Source organism: Pygocentrus nattereri, chromosome 4 (assembly GCF_015220715.1).
Source record: "Pygocentrus nattereri isolate fPygNat1 chromosome 4, fPygNat1.pri, whole genome shotgun sequence".
Classification (NCBI taxonomy): Eukaryota; Metazoa; Chordata; class Actinopteri; order Characiformes; family Serrasalmidae; genus Pygocentrus; species Pygocentrus nattereri.
Window position 1 is genome coordinate 38,009,600 of NC_051214.1, and position 16,330 is coordinate 38,025,929.

General features: G+C 36.1%; 1 protein-coding gene across 4 annotated transcripts in view; it reads right to left on the reverse strand.

Annotated features, from left to right (window-relative positions):
* Positions 1-2,029: 2,029 nt before the first annotated feature.
* The window catches only part of LOC108411315, a 49,955-nt gene continuing 35,654 nt past the window's right edge, over positions 2,030-16,330 (reverse strand). For 2 of the 4 annotated variants that reach the window (XM_037537947.1, XM_037537946.1), the window contains 14 exons: positions 14,622-14,723; positions 14,395-14,490; positions 12,966-13,067; positions 12,719-12,814; positions 12,253-12,354; positions 12,034-12,129; positions 11,819-11,920; positions 9,758-9,853; positions 8,989-9,090; positions 7,052-7,147; positions 5,657-5,758; positions 5,426-5,521; positions 5,044-5,149; positions 2,030-2,406 (listed from right to left, as the gene is read on the reverse strand). In XM_037537947.1, coding sequence (XP_037393844.1) covers positions 5,085-5,149; positions 5,426-5,521; positions 5,657-5,758; positions 7,052-7,147; positions 8,989-9,090; positions 9,758-9,853; positions 11,819-11,920; positions 12,034-12,129; positions 12,253-12,354; positions 12,719-12,814; positions 12,966-13,067; positions 14,395-14,490; positions 14,622-14,723 — 1,253 coding nt within the window. In that variant the 3' untranslated portion in view covers positions 2,030-2,406; positions 5,044-5,084. Of the gene's footprint in view, positions 2,407-5,043; positions 5,150-5,425; positions 5,522-5,656; positions 5,759-7,051; positions 7,148-8,988; positions 9,091-9,471; positions 9,636-9,757; positions 9,854-11,818; positions 11,921-12,033; positions 12,130-12,252; positions 12,355-12,718; positions 12,815-12,965; positions 13,068-14,394; positions 14,491-14,621; positions 14,724-16,330 lie in introns of those variants that run through there. The other 2 variants (XM_037537948.1, XM_037537949.1) reach the window with 2 other exon arrangements.

The following is a 16,330-nucleotide window of genomic DNA, read 5'->3' on the forward strand; positions in this document are numbered from 1 at the left end:
ACCAGATTGAGCTCCACCGTTGGCAAAGTGGTGCACCAATCTTTGCAAACATTGCTTTTAATTTAACTACTACTTACTCTGCAGATGTGATAAGTAGGTGTAGAATTTCCAAATAATATGAATATTAATCATAAACTACAACATAGTGTCAGAATTGGTACTCATACAGATCAGTTGAAATTTGCTGTTATAGTCTATAAGGTAAGGGCATAGGACAATATTATTTTTCTTTTATACTAGATATATTTTGCTCTTTTATCCCAGAAGGTGTAACTGATTTTTTATGAAGACCCACTGCCCTCATCCATTGTGCCCAGCATGTGTTTAAGCCACAAAATGCTTATTTTGACAGAATATGGCTCCACTTTTTCTTTGAGCTGTGTTTTGGCTGGTTGAGTCTTTAGTGTTCTATACTCCTCAAAGCCTGAACTGACTTCCTTTATTCACCTGACACACCTCTGTTGCAGCCATTCTACTGAGGAGAATACTTTTCAATACTTTTGCTGCATGCATGGCAAGGGTGTCTTGCTTTGTGTGTCACAGCAGTGCTAAAATACCCAATGCAATGTAATGGACACCCTTGACTGTTGAGTGTTATGTTGGCTTTGTCTAACAGGTTTAGTGTTTGGAACGTCTTTCTGTTACGTTTGCTCCCATATGTTTTTTGAACATGTGTTTTACTGATGTTCAGAGTAAGAGACTAACATCTGTATTGTTGTCGGTACCTTACAGCTCTGAAGCAGTACTTTAATTCAATGACCTGCATTATTTCTTAAACCACTCTGCTTTTGCACTTATTGTCTTAGTGTGCTTTCTTTGTGCATCATCTACATTCAGTGCCTGATGCTGGATGATTCTGCTTGTTCTGTGAGTTTTGTTTTGCTCCACTTAGACAGTCATCCTCACTACTGTTTGTCTTGCCAGATTTTCTGTCTTTTGTTTGAGTTGACCTGGTGCCCATTCTCTGGACCTGTCTTTGGGGATGGGTGATCTCCTGAATCCTGCACATTGACTCATCCTGCTAGCTAGCTGTTTATGTGATGATTTCTGCTTCTTCTGACCATCTGAACAGCCTTGACTAAGTTAGTAGTCATTTTCACAAATCCTTGTGTTGAATGTCTACAACACTAGACTAGCATAAACCAGCTTAGGCTAGCATGGAATTCATGGTGGTCTGTGCCGTTTTTTTTTTTTCAGTAGTGCTGTAAAGAACTGTTGTATTGTGTACAATAAATATTTACAATAGCATCATGTACTCTGAAAGTACTTTATTAGCAGGGGGCGTAGTTGAGTGCTGTCTATAGGGTGGAGACCTGGTTCTGGTGGGACAGCAGACTGATTAGTCATGACTTCCACCTGTGTGCTGTTGTCTCTGGGCCTACTAATATGCCTCTTTTTCACTGAGTGGGTGTCAAGAGTCCAGAGAGAGAGGAGCTACGAGGCACTGAAGCAAAACAAGTCTGAGAGGACTCAAAGTTGACCGTCTTTATTTGTGTTTAGGAGCAACAGGTTTGTAGGTCATGTTTTTTATTGAATAAAATATTAGTTTGCTATGATTCATGGTAACTGCTGTCCAGTTCTAACAGTAAATCATAGAATTTGTGTACAAATTCACCTCTGCAGTGACTAATGTATGGCTTGTAAAAGTGGAGGTTTGAAATAAAATTGCGGCACCACACTGTACTTGGTGTGCCCTAAAAAAGTTGTTGTTACATATTTTATCTGCCATTGTTCATTTCACAAAGGGACACAGAAGTAGAGCTAAGCAGCTCAGTTGGGATTAAGTGCCAATACTATGTCTTTAAGAGAGTTTCATATGGCATAATGTGGTCATTCTGAACAATATTAGGGGAATAGCTTGATGAACAAAAAACACAGATTTATGTGAGACTCTTAAAGGGACCTCTTGATTGAAGGGATATATAATTCACAATTTTAAAAAGCAGTTAAATAGAGATCTCTGGTCAAATACTCATAAGAGCATGTTACTAGGCTGTTGTTACTAGGATATTTCAACTTGACAAAAGAGACATCTTTAGGCATTTTATTGATTTTGTTGATTTTCCATACAAATAACTATTAATAATGAATGGAAATTAATACACACACATAGCTTACTCAGAAGTTTCAAATTCATTTGATTCACATTCAAGCATGTGTTTACATAAACTGCTTAGCATCCTTAAACAATGTGATGCATGCAATCACTGGTTTTACTAATCAGTGGTTTTATTAATCAGTGGTTTTACTAACACCATTTAGATCACAGTTAAGGCACAGTTCAAAAGATTCACTTGTAATTATTTTGAATAGCATAATAAATTCTTTTTCTTATGACAATCCATTTCTGAGGGATGCCTATTCCAGCCAGGGAATGCTCAGGGAAGTCCAACATCACTCTCACAGCTGAAAAGAAACAACATTTTAAAAAGAGACTGTATTAAGGAAATTGTTCAGTATTGTGTTTCCCACTTTTTGAAATTAGTTTGATGAAACAACAAGACCAGGCCATCGCTTGGCCAGTTTTAGCTGAGCTCAATTCAGCCACAGTTTTTCTTATTCATTCTTCTTTATTCCACCATGACATTTTGACATTTTCATCTCCAAATTTACATTATACTCTGACAGCAGAGTGCTAAACCTTGGAGAGGCACTGCTGCTGCTCTAATCCAGCAATGCCTCAGTTGTGCTACCCAGGAAATTGCAGGAGACTTTAGGGAGGGAGAGCCATTTTGTCCTTTCACTTTGGGAGCCACAACATCTTGTGTCCATTTTACCAACATGTCCATTTCACCATCTTAGGTGTAAATATGTCTGTGTGTGCTAATGTACTAGTACAGGCTAAAAATATAATATAAGACTTACTTTGCTCTGCTTTAGTTATAGCCACTTTTCTCACATCTCTGACAGGAAATGTCTCCACAGTTGAAAAGTTTAATTAATTTTAACCTAAAAATCTAATTCTGCTGTGGAGCCACAATAGGGCAGCACAGGAGCAGCTCTGGAGCCAAGAGTCGCAGAATCTGCTTTAGGGGGTAAAAAAGCCCACATAAAGCACTCCTACTGTATTTCTAGGTCTAACAGTGTTCCAGCTTCTAGAGATGAATGGGGGGTCTATGAGGTTCCCAACATTCATATCAGTGTCTAAATGCTGTGCAACATCCTTAGCATTAACTCCTTAAATGGACAGGGCTTGCCCAAAGTTTCATTATACACTTATATAACCTAAGAATATCTCAGCCAGTTTGCCTTGTAGCTACTGAATAATAAGCCTTACTATGAAATAAGCCTGGGATTTTAAGGGAATAATAGCCTACACTCATAGCAAAAAGGGTTCTATAAAGTACCAAAAAGGGGTTCCTTGACTTGTAACAATAAAAGCCCTTTTTGGTGCTATTTAGAACCCTTTTCAAAAAGGTTATATATAAAACCATTTAAAAAACGCATGCTTTAATCATGCAATCAGGGTTCTTTAGTAAAGTACTCTTGAAGAACCATCTTTTTAAGAGCATATTTTTAAGTAGGTGATCTATAGGAGCATAACACTGGTACTATGGAGTGTCATTTATTCAGCTGCTCCACTGTGCTTATGTAATCAGAACTTGATGAAAATATTTTAAAATTATTACTTTAGCAAAGTGCTCAACATATGATATGACATTAACATTTCAGTGATATCTTGAATTATGGAGTTATGTATTTTCAGTGGTAATGATGGAGAGGATAAGACTCGTTATGAACTGTTGCTATTCTTATCTTCAAAAACAGCCTTTTTCAGATATTTCCAAGGGTGAGCTATGGCTATTAGAGCTAGACTCTCATTCACTGATTTTGTTTGGAGCACATGAGACGCTGCTGCAACTCATCTGCTATAAAATGCGCTGTTACAGTGAAATAAGATCCCGTGATAATGGATGCCCACGCAGCACATTACAGCCATCCTGCCCATTTTCTTTAGTGATTTTATAACTTGGGATTTGGTCATGTTGTAGAATCAGTTGTCACTGCATTAGTCTGCGAGATGGGACATGCACAACATAGCACAAAAGGCCCGTTTCTCAACAAGACTGCAGGTCACTTAGCAACAGCATCTCTCCTGGCTGGCAGCTATGAAAAAGCACAGAGAGATTTTTTTGGATACTTATTTGCATTTATAAGCAGCGCAGTTTGTTTCGTGGAATGTTAAATCTGCAACGAGAGACTGTCAAACACTAAAAAGTTTTGAAGCAGAAGCCGCTTCTCAGCCCCTCAGTCAGAATTTAAGGTGTAATGGAAAAATTTGAACAAGAAGCTGTAGAATAAGAAGCGGCTTCAGCCTTGTAACAGCCGAACAATGAGAGACATTTTATAATAAGCTGCTCTAAAGGTTTTCTGGTGGAGATGGCAGGAAAGCGGCTATAGCTGAGCTAAAGTTTAAAGCAGAGCAAAGTAGGTCTGTGTTTTCGTTCATAATTTTTTAGCCTAGACTAGGACATTAGCACACACTGAGACATACTGGGCATTAAATGCTGTGGCTCCCAAGGTGGTCTGATTTTTGTAGAAAGGACAAAATGTCTCTTCTTAACTTTTGGGTTGTGACTCCTGACCTAACCTGGCTTTAATGCAGAGCTGGTCGGATTTCTCACTCATCCAGCAGTGTTTTAGTTATGTGCCACCAGAGACTGTCTGGGCGCTGCACTTACCCACTTCCCAGTTCCGCTTTTTATATTCCGTCAACATTACGGTATAAATTCAAATTAAGAGAATCGATTTTTGACATTCATGAGTCAATTCAGAATCGTTCACGTCTGCATCACGATGCATCTAAGAATAGATTTTTTCTCACACCTCTACTGTGAAGTAATTCACAAACACACACACCCATCCTCTAAGCGGCTTCTCATTGTGGGTCATTGGTCTATTTTCATAGATACAGATTTAGTCATAGACTGTTAAACAGGACAGAAACCAGATACCATCCTGTAATAGCAATAGTTCACCATTCTGCGGATTCTTTGTATTTGAAAGTAGAAGTGCATTTTTAAGGATTAAAATAATACTTACCTTTGATCATACCCACAGTTTCATGAATGACAGATCCCCAGTTATATTTTGGAGGTTGTATTTAGGCTTTCAGTCGGACTCTGTGTCCAAGATGTTTCCAGGCCCACTGGATTAAACAGAAAAATCATATTCATGATAAGATTTTCACAGTGGAGTGCCATCTTCTATTAATACCAAACTGTTCAATGGTCTTCACATGATCTAAAAATGTATGTTGCATGTATAATTCCAAGAATGGGAAAACAAAGCTTTCTAATGACCTTTAAAGACAGGAACAGGATAATGTTTTCATATGAATATATATAGTAAACTGTATTTTGCAGCACAGATATTCACATAAACACATTCATTATCATGGTTCAACCATAATAGTCCGTCTTACTTGAGTCAGTACTGGGAGCTAGTTCCATATCAGAAACTGCAGCCTTCCAAGATTTATGCTCTGGGAAATCTACAGTCAAAGTGTCACCATTAACAGCTGCAGAAGGAGACAAAGACAATATTTATTACAATGAGATCATATGGATTTAGTGTAATATATATAATTAATTAATGAAGGACTCAGTTGCAGTAATGTTTTTCCAACTGTATAAATGACTGTAAATGTTCTTGCCTGTAACCACACCAACACTCCTGTGAGAAGCACTTCCCCAGTCGTATTTTGGAGAACTTACAGAGGCTTTCACCCTGACCCGGTCCCCGACCCTGAAGTTTTCTATAATGAGGTTAGAGGAAGTGTTCATCTTGCACTCTCTAAGTCAAATGTTATTTATAATAATTTTCTAACATTGTTCTTTTAGCCCTGCTTGTCTATGTGTCATTGTTTGTAAAGATCACCTGAGCCACTATTATCGTATTTTATAAGAATAGATACAAGAATAAATAAAATAAATAAATAAATAAATAAGCCCTTGATGTGGACATTGAATGGCCTTAAAGCGAGATATGTTTGGTATCAGGTGTTTCCTTCTTTAATGCATACTACATTCCCAAATAGTCAAACACTTTGCTTTTGCTTTAAATTAACTTAAGCACTGTATGACATACTGTTAACTATAGAAATGGACAAAAGGATAGACACAATTCAGGATTCCACATAGCTGCTACTGTTTATGCATTGTATTTTTTCTATTGTTATAGATACAGATGTAGTCATAGATTGTTACACCGTGTCAGAAACCACACAAGCAAGTCTATTTCAAATGCAGTTTGCACAATGCTAACAGGTTCCATAAACACCTTCGCTGCTTGTTAGCAGGGGTGTAGCAGCTGACTTTGGATTTCTACATTAGGACAACATTTAAAAGCACATACATAGTTTTCTTATTAGTGTTTAATTGTATGCCTTTGTTATACATTGTGCTTAATGTGAATTACTGTTACATTACTGTAACTGAATATTTTAAAGGAAATCAACAGAAAAGAAAACAGGATAAAATCATTTTCAGTTTTCCCAAAGCTACACTGTTTTTAAAAATGTGGCTCACTGGTATAATATTATTTTGTTAGTACAGTTTAGCAGCACTGCTCTGTGAGGATCATTATAAGGGGCTATGCAATGGTAAGATGAGTTAGCTATCAAAAATGATTAATGTTATTACTGTTAGTAACTATCATTTCTTGTTTAAGCTAAATATTTTGACAGCTGAGTGCTGTGTTTTATTTAGTAAGCTAGATTTCTTCAGAGGTGAATAAAGAAGTCTGACACTATGCTAGCAAAATAGTAGCAGTGGAAAATATTATTCTTATAATGTTATCTGCCTTTGTTTTTATAAAATCACTGGGTCAAAACTGGTCATCCTTTTGAAAAGACTCTTGCTACAAATGTGCCTCTTGGCCTTATAGCTAAAGTACAAAATTAAATAAGTAAATGTCAGACACAAAATGTCTTAGCTGATCAATTGCATTCAGGGTAAGGTGACAATTGTGTAGTTGTCTGACTGAATTTCAAAAATATCATAATCCAGTACACTCATTATTGTGGTGTCACCATTATATACAATCTTACCTGAGTCTTCACTGGGAGCCAGTTCCATTTCAGAAACTGCTGCCTTCCAAGATCTATGGTCAGGAAAATCTACCATCATACTTTCACCATTAATAGCTGCAGAAGGAGAATAAAGACAATATTTACTATATTCAACAAAATTATTTCAAATAGCGGTCCCACAGTAAAAAAGCTACTTAAAAAAACAATAATAAATCAGACCTAAAATATTTACATATATTATGTTATGATCTATTTAAAACCATTGCATTAATTGAGATGGTAAAAAGCTACATATATACAAAATCATAATTTATAGGCTATTTTCTATTTGGAGGTGGCTGTGCCAAACCCCTACATTTCAACTTGAGAAAAGAATGCTTGTATTGTACATCAAGTTGAAAGATTTAGATTTATCATGAGTTTAATTTTTAAATAAAAAAGTCAAGAAATGCTGTCTCATATTGTCATGTCACTACCAAACACAGAGAGTTTTATTTTTAAACAGGAAGTGAGACTGCATCCATGTCCTTTATGACTACACAGTAAACAGTTAAATTCCACTGTTTTGTAAATGTGCCCCAAAATCTGAAAATCAGTGTGTAACATTAAAATGGTTACTATCAAAACATTTTCTGCAATATATTTTTTGAGTTTTAATGAAGAATGTGATTTTATGTGTGCTCAAAGCAGTGTTTGATCCTCATGTACTGGATATTAATTTTGAGCTTCAAAATAAGCTAAAATTCTCAAAATCAAAACAGTCACCACAGAAACTTTTAGAAACAAAGTTTTAGAGACTTTGTTATTGTATTGGTAGTTATGAAATACTCTTTTATTTATGTTAAGAAAATAAATGTAATTAAGGTATAGGATCAGCAAAATGAAGCAAAATGTTTTATTCTGAAGTCCAATTCAGTTAAAAGTCTGAAATGGGTTTTTAACTCTGAGACTGAATTTGAGCCAGTTTGGTTAAATGGTCCAAATATGTCACACTGCAGCACCAAAGCATTACTACTCTCGTCCGTCTAGAGCAGATGTCTTTAATTAAAATTCAGTAAGGTCCAGTTAAAGAAAATTTCCTCAGGCAAAGGTCCAGAACCTCATAATGTCTAACTTGTGAATCAGTACAATATACTGTATACTGAAGTAGTAGTTATATAAACATCTTATGTAATCAACAACTGAATGTCGAATCAAATAAAGTACAATTAAATCAAATAAAGTACATTAATAGTTCAACAATATTTGTCAGTTTTCTCTTTTTAGAGCACACCATGTAAAATAACCTGCCTCACTTTCTTCTCCAACTGCTATGCCTTGCCTCGTCCCTCCATTGTTTATGAACCATTCACTCCAGTCTCAGTGCTCAACATAATGCACAGATCTGATTGGCTGAGTAGCATCACATGTGATTTTTATAACGCATGTGATTGGTCTGTGAGTTTCCTGGGCAGCTAACTCAGTACTGTAAATGATAGAAAAGTTACATCACTTAAAATAGGACCACCTGGTTGAAATTAAAACATTCTCCTTAGTTTATCGGTTATAGGCCCAGGTCTACATAAAACAGTGTCTGGGTCTGGACTCGGACGGCGGGCGCCTTTTAGCGACCTCTGGTCTAGACCTTTCTAGGTGTGGCTTTAAAGTTAAAGCCACCTTTCTCTCTCTGTAAGAATTCTGCCTTGCTTTTGGAATTGTTCCTTCCTATCTCTTTTTGTTCTTGCTTTTAGTTTCTTTATTTCTTCTATGCTTTAGGTTTTTCCTCTCAAAGGGTTTGTTAATAAAAAACACATCTGATGTAAGTAGCCCTACTGCATCCTGGTCTACATTGTGTTCAGCTGTGACAAAATAGAGCTGATGATACAGATTTAGTGCAACTGATATGACTGCTTCATGAAGAACAGTGAGTCACGTTTTTTTTTTCAGTTGCATAAATTGATTGTAAATGTTCTTGCCTGTAACCACGCCAACACTGCTGTGAGACGCACTTCCCCACTTGTATTTGGGAATACGAACAGAGGCCTTCACTCTGACTCGGTCACCAATCCTGAAGTTTCCTATAACATGGAGAGAGAAAACAAATACCTAGCAAAATTCTTTATATGGAATTTAGACCTGCTTATCACTGCTTAATAGTTTTAAAGACCACCTGAAACAACATAGAAATGATCTTACATTAATTAAGACACACCTTCTGAAGACACCAAAACAGATAAATTAAGGCTTTGACCCCTCAACTTCACAGACCTTTCAGTGAGTGCAGACTTCCATTTATAACTGACTTAATGACTCAAATGCTTTGTACAATTTTCCATGTAGTTACTGAATAAAAAGCCTTAAGATGTGGACATTAAAATGAGTTTAAGGGGTTAACCTTTGCTATAGCTTTTAGTTTACTGAATGCTAATAGCTTGTGCAAACTGCATGCCTATAACGTAATACATTTGCCTCTTGCCTCAGATCAAGTTCAGTTGTTAATTAATCTCAACTATTATTTTTTGTGTGGTTTCTGACACTGCACAACATGTGGTTATCTGCCTGTGAGAGGCACGTCCCCAGTCATCTTTTGGAGAAGTAACAGAAGCTTTCACCCTGAAGTTTCCTATAACATGGTTAGAGCAAGTACTGAATTTAGTAAAGATACAAATATTACATTTCAGCTAATCAGTACTGCTATAATCAGTCCATTCATTATTATGGTGTGACCATAATGGTCAGTCTTACCTGAGTCTGTATTGGGAGCCAGTTCCATTTCAGAAACTGCAGCCTTCCAAGATTTATGTTCAGGAAAATCTACAGTCATACTTTCACCACTAACAGCTGAAGATGGAGAAAAAAAAACATTGTTTACATATATGTGACTTGTTATTTAGTGTAATTGATATGAATAAAGGACTGCCTGTCTGCCTTCCAAAATGCAGCTACAAAGGCCAGAGGAAGTGATTTTGCTTATATCTAGACACTGCAATGAATCCAGAGTTGTTTACTACTATCAATTCTGCTCTGTCCTCTAGAAATTGTGAGGATTTACAAAGATTTTTATTGGCAAAATTAAGAAAATCAAAGTCAAGTTGACACACTCTGCCAATGACTCCCTCTAGATTTGGGATGCACTGACAGTTTTAGTGTCTTTGAGCCCATGTCTCTTTCAGACTGTTTTAGTCTCTTTGAGTCCATCTCTCCTTCATTTTTGAGATCAGTGGTTTTTCACATGAAACCTACAGCCTCTCCCGATGATATTATCCCCACTCCTCTCTTGGAAGAAATGTTTGACATAGTAGATCCCAGTGTGTTACTCATAATAAAAACATATCTTCTGGCACTGTTCCTGCTTGTTTCTAGCATACTTTTACTTTAAAAGCACAATCTTACCTGTTATACTCAATTTTCATTACTCATTTTTGTCTAATTTTAAAACTACCATTTCTCACTATGGTACAGGAGAAAGTTATGCTTTCACATCCATGGGTCCATATGACTAAAAATGACTTTTTTGATCGTTTTCAGTCTGGTTTTAAACCATTCCACAGTACTGAGTCAGCACTCTTAAAGGTGACCAATGACCTGCTGTTTGCTGTTGATACAGAAGTGTGCTATTCTGGCTTTACTGGACCTGACAGCTGCTTTTGAAACTGTGGACCACAACTTACTCATTCAGCATTTCGAGCACATGGTAGGCCTCAGGGGGACACTGCTGAATTGGTTTAAGTCCTATCTTTGTGATAAGACTTTTACAGTACATGTTGGTAATTTACTCCTCTACATCTACCATTAGTTGTGGAGTTCCTCAACAATGCATTTTAGAACTGTTGCTATTTTCATTATACATGCATGATATTCAACTCCATTGTTATGCCGATAGCACAGCTGTATCTCCCCTTGTGGCCTAAAGACCCGTGTTTACTCAAGTGACTGAATGAATGAATTGAGATTAAGGGTTGGTTGGAAGGCAGTTTTCTCCAACTAAATAAAGATAAAACTGAAGTGTCCCTCCACCTACCAGTCTTTTTATGAATAAACGGTGGACTAGTGGAATATGTGAAACCGCATGTAAAGAACTTTGGGGTAATATTTGACCCTGACCTGAAGTTTCATAAACAAATTGACTATGTAAATTTTAAGGCCTGGAGAAGGTTATGCATGCTCTCATATCATCTCACTTAGACTATAACATCAGCCTGTACCGGGGTGTAAATCTTCAGCTTGTTTACAGTCAGTCCAAAATGCAGCAACTTGCCTTCTCACTGGGACAAAAAGAGGAACCACATGACGCCCGTCTTGGCATCCCTACACTGGCTTCCTGTAAACTACATGATCCAATTCAAAGTTCTTTTATTTGTTTTTAAGTCACTAAATGGATCTACCATCTTAATTAAGGGATCTGCTCCAACCATATTCTTTCACCAGGTCATTGACATCATCAGATCAGTTGTTACTATCTGTGCCACATTCTGTGGAACAGTCTATCTGGATATTAGGTCTGCTCCGTCTACTGATGCATTTAAGTCTAGATTAAAGTCTAGATTACCTGTTTTTTATAGGTTAGCCTTTGATTCTGTGAATTGATTTTACTGGATATTTTTATTGTTATATTCCTTATGTTGTCTTTTATATGCACTTTAAACGTATCCCCTTTGTACAGCACTTTGGGCTTAAATTTGCTTTATAAATAAATACTTAACTTACATATTTGCAATGGAGATGATTACTTTATAAAGAGCTTTGAACTACAGTTACATTTTTCCAAAAATATGAATGATTTAAATAAATGTTAATTGTTCTTACCTGTAACAACACCAACACTGCCATGAGAGGCATGTCCCCAATCATATTTTGGAGAACTAACAGAGGCTTTCACCCTGACCCGGTCTCCAACCCTGAAGTTTCCTGTAGCATGGTTAGAAGAAGTATTGAATTCAGTAAAGACATAAAAAAAGTCCACAGTGATATGATGCCCAATCCATTTATTATCATGATGTTACTATTATAGTCAGTCTTACCTAAGTCAGCACTGGGAGCCAGTTCCATTTCAGAAACTGCGGCCTTCCAATTTTTATGTTCCGGATAATTTACAGTCATACTGTCACCATTAATAGCTGCAGAGGCAGACAGACGACACAATTTACTACACAAACTGGCCACTGTAATTACTCAATGAAGAACACAGTCAAAGTTTTACAGTTGTATAAATTACTATAAACAACTGTAAATGTTCTTGCCTGTAACCACACCAATGCTTCCGTGAGAGGCACTTCCCCATCCGTATTTAGGAGAACTTATAGAGGCTTTCACTCTGACCCGGTCTCCAACCCTGAAGTTTTCTATAACATGGTTAAAAGAAGCACTGACTTCAGTAAAGACATAATTATCACAATATTTCAGATCATTACAAGAAATCAATTTTGTAAAATCTAACTGATGACTTGGCTTTTAGCCTGGCTTGTCGTTGTATAATTTGTTATAAAGGTCACCTTAACCACCATAATCTTATCTTTTGGGAAAAAATAAATATGACAAAATGAATGACAAAAATAATTGATAAATGATGGAAGTGACTGCTTAAAGATAACTGTGATGGACATTCAATAATCCCATAATGATTCTATCATTATCAAGTAGTCATCATAACAATCGGTCTTATCTGACTTGCATGTCCATTAATCATCCTTTAAACGTCAGTCTTACCTAAGTCAGCACTGGGAGCCAGTTCCATTTCAGAAACAGTGGCCATCCAAGACTTATGCTCAGGAAAATCTACAGTCATACTTTCACCATTAATAGCTGCAGAAAGCAAACAAGCAAGCAAACAAACAAACAAAAATAAAGTACTGCTTATAGATATAGTGTAATTAATATGAGTATATAATATAAAAAAAAACTGTATGTCACAGTTACATTTTCCAATAGTGTAAATGACTGTAAATGGTCTTGCCTGTAACCACACCAACACTGCTGTGAGAGGCATCTCCCCACTTGTATTTTGGAGTAGTAACAGAGGCTTTCACCCTGACCCGGTCTCCAACCCTGAAGTGTCCTATAATATTGGTAGAGGACATACAGATTCCATTAGGGAAAGAAATATCAAATATTTAAAATATTATTATCATTTTTTAAATGCACAGTTATTGTATTGATTTGCAATATAATATTACAGCTGCCATTCTTTTCAGAAAACTTGCTTTAAGTGTTTCAACGAATTCTGCAGGGATATTTTTTCCACATCTACAAGTTCAGTCTTAAAAGCCGGTTGCATTTATTGCTTCTCTCGATCCCGGTTGTCCCTAACAGATTTAATTATAAGTAAGATCTGGTTTGGTCAGTCTGTTTTTCTAGGAATGCCAGCAGCTTCTTTTTGATTTGCAAACATTCTTATTTTCTTTTATAGCAACAGCTTCTTGAAAGATACACATCATGTTGTTTCTGTAATAATAATATCATGTTGTACAAATGTGTAATTAGGTTTTTTTAACTTCACTTTTTTGTTACTTAATTCATTATTTAATTAACTTTCCTTTATGTAATTATTCTGTTAGTAGGTTTCATGAAAAACTCTTTTTCTCTCCACTGCTGCTCCCAGAGCAGAGAGGCCACTGATGAGATTATTAGTTTGATCATTCATTTGAAAGACGTAATTCATTCTTTTCTTAAATTATGTGTGAAATGTATAAAACGTGCTACATTTCAACTCTAATTACATGTAAAACATTTGCATGATTTTCAAAGTTGTAAGAAACACCAGCTGCATGATATGAACTTTATGTCCTATTATCAAATAATGAGCATCTGGGAGTGATGATTCTGGTATCATCCCAAACATCTTCCATCTGGTACAAGAACTAATAAGTATTGAGGATCAGATGTTACAGGGATTTCAGTGCCTAAATCTTATAAGTGGTAGCCTGTCAAAAGGTGGATTTTTAAACAAGAACAATCTTGAATGCAATCAATGCTTTTCTGTTTTCCTCTCCAGTGTTGGCATGGTGCTTTGTTCTGAGATACTGTTTGGTGAGACCATAAGGTAGATACATTAGTTGTTATTGTATTTCATCTTTCATCATGTGAAATATGATGAAAGATGATAGTCCCACTCCTAGTTTTCATTTGGGCAGTTTAATAATTCCTCCTGCTTTGACTTAACCTATACACTCACACACTTTTTCACACCTTTAACATCAACACCATCTCCACTCAGCCTGACTTCATTCCTTTGGGCTGTGGGAAGAAACCTGAGCTTTCACTGCCAAACTGCAATGCCTAAAATCTGAACTTGAGTATTCAAGGTATCTGACTGAAGCTTAAAAATCCTATAATGAGTATTTTCATTGTTATGCTGTCATGATAACTGTCAACATGAAACTCACCTGAGTCCGTGCTGGGAGCCAGTTCCATTTCAAAAACTGTGGATTTCCAAGATTTATGCTCAGGAAAATCTACAGTAATTATTTCACCATTAACAGCTGAAGATGGAGAAAAAAGTATTTACCTTGTGTAGTTGTCACACATTTAATGAAATTCATGTAAAGACATAATGAGCTTTGAGTCACAGTTACATTTTTCCAGTTAGGTACATGATTGTAAATGTTCTTGCCTGTAACCACTCCAACACTCCTGTGTGAGGCATCTCCCCATCTGTATTTTGGAGTACTAACAGAGGCTTTCACCCTGACTCGGTCTCCATCCCTGAAGTTTCCTATGGTTAGAGCAAGTACTGATTTCAGTATATAAACTAACATCACAATATTTCTAATTATCAGAAGAATACATTTTGTTATCTAAGCAGTTATTCCAGAATGATATTTATTATAATTGTCTTAGAGGGCTTTTATCCCTGCTTGTCTGTGCCATTTGTTGTAAAGGCCACCTGAACCACTATAAACTGCTCTTAAGAGAATTAACAGATGCACCTTCTGAAGACACCAAAATTGATAAATAAATTAATGGATTAGTTGTCAGGTCCAGACTTCCATTCTTCACTCTTATAACTTAAGAATAATTGAATCACTTTGTATATTTCCCATGTAGTTACTGAGAAATATTCCTCACAATGTGGAATACATACATAAATGAGAAAAAAGCTCAGACAATGAAATAATCAAAAAGCAATGAGAGCATCAACAAGTAAGTGTTTTTATTACAGTAGTAGTAATTTGGTAAACCAATAATATTTTTAATATAAGCTAGCAGGTACATTGTAAACCATCAGTGGAAATTACCAGGTCAAAAAATATAATTTCATGTTTTTTCTGAAGTCAAAAGGTCTAAACATTAATATGTTCATGGTATCAGGCAGTGTTTTCACTGAATGTATACAATAAATGTTTGTAACAGATGCAGGTAAGAAGTATTTAACAAAGTATAAGCTAACTTTTGAGCTTCATAAAAACAAAATATATGAATGAAAGGCAGAGAGACAAATGAAATGAATTTGACATTGGGTTACAGCACCATGATCTGAAAAAGATAAATGCATACTAATCTGCAACCGGTCTCATCTGATCTCATTTCAATATGACATAAAGCCTATAGTTTAATCTATTGTTTGTTTTTTTTAAACAACATTTACGTCATTTTCTCCTTTCCTTCATTACATCCCAGATTCATGCCTGAAGATTGCTGTTATTACCATTTTTGCAATGTACTCTTGTCCATTTTTAAGCTTTTTATGGTATTTTCATAGAATAGCAAGTATACATGAAATTACCAACAATATGGTTTAAGCCAAGCAATCATGCAGGCATGCAACTTGCATGATGCTAACAGGTGATTATAAGTATGCATTAGTTATTAGACTTATATCAGCAAACTTCACTGATTGATACACAGTGAATAGTTTAGTAAAGCACAAAATCTGTATATAACAACTTTACTCTGTTTGACCGACTAGAATTTCATAGAACAGTGTGAGCATTTAAATCATAGATCCATGCACAATGGTCTATTCAAAGGTAAACTAAAACTACAGCTTGATCAGCCAAAGACTTCAACAAGACATAACACTCCACAAGTGTGCTCCTCAGATTCTTTAGCCTCAGATGTGATTCCTACTGTCACTAATTTACAAAAGCTGTTGTTAAAAGAGGCAGATGAGGAGCGTGAGAACATAATTGCGAGGAAAACTTTACTTACAGCTGTACAGAAGTGCTTTTCTGACATGGAACAAAAGCTGCACTTCTTCACTGCAACATGACTTAATCCAAGGTAACTAATGTAGTATAGCTAGCTAATGCACGTCATTTAAAATCAGCTAGATTTCCATTATGTAACTGTTATGTTACACTGCAGTCATTTACACTTAGA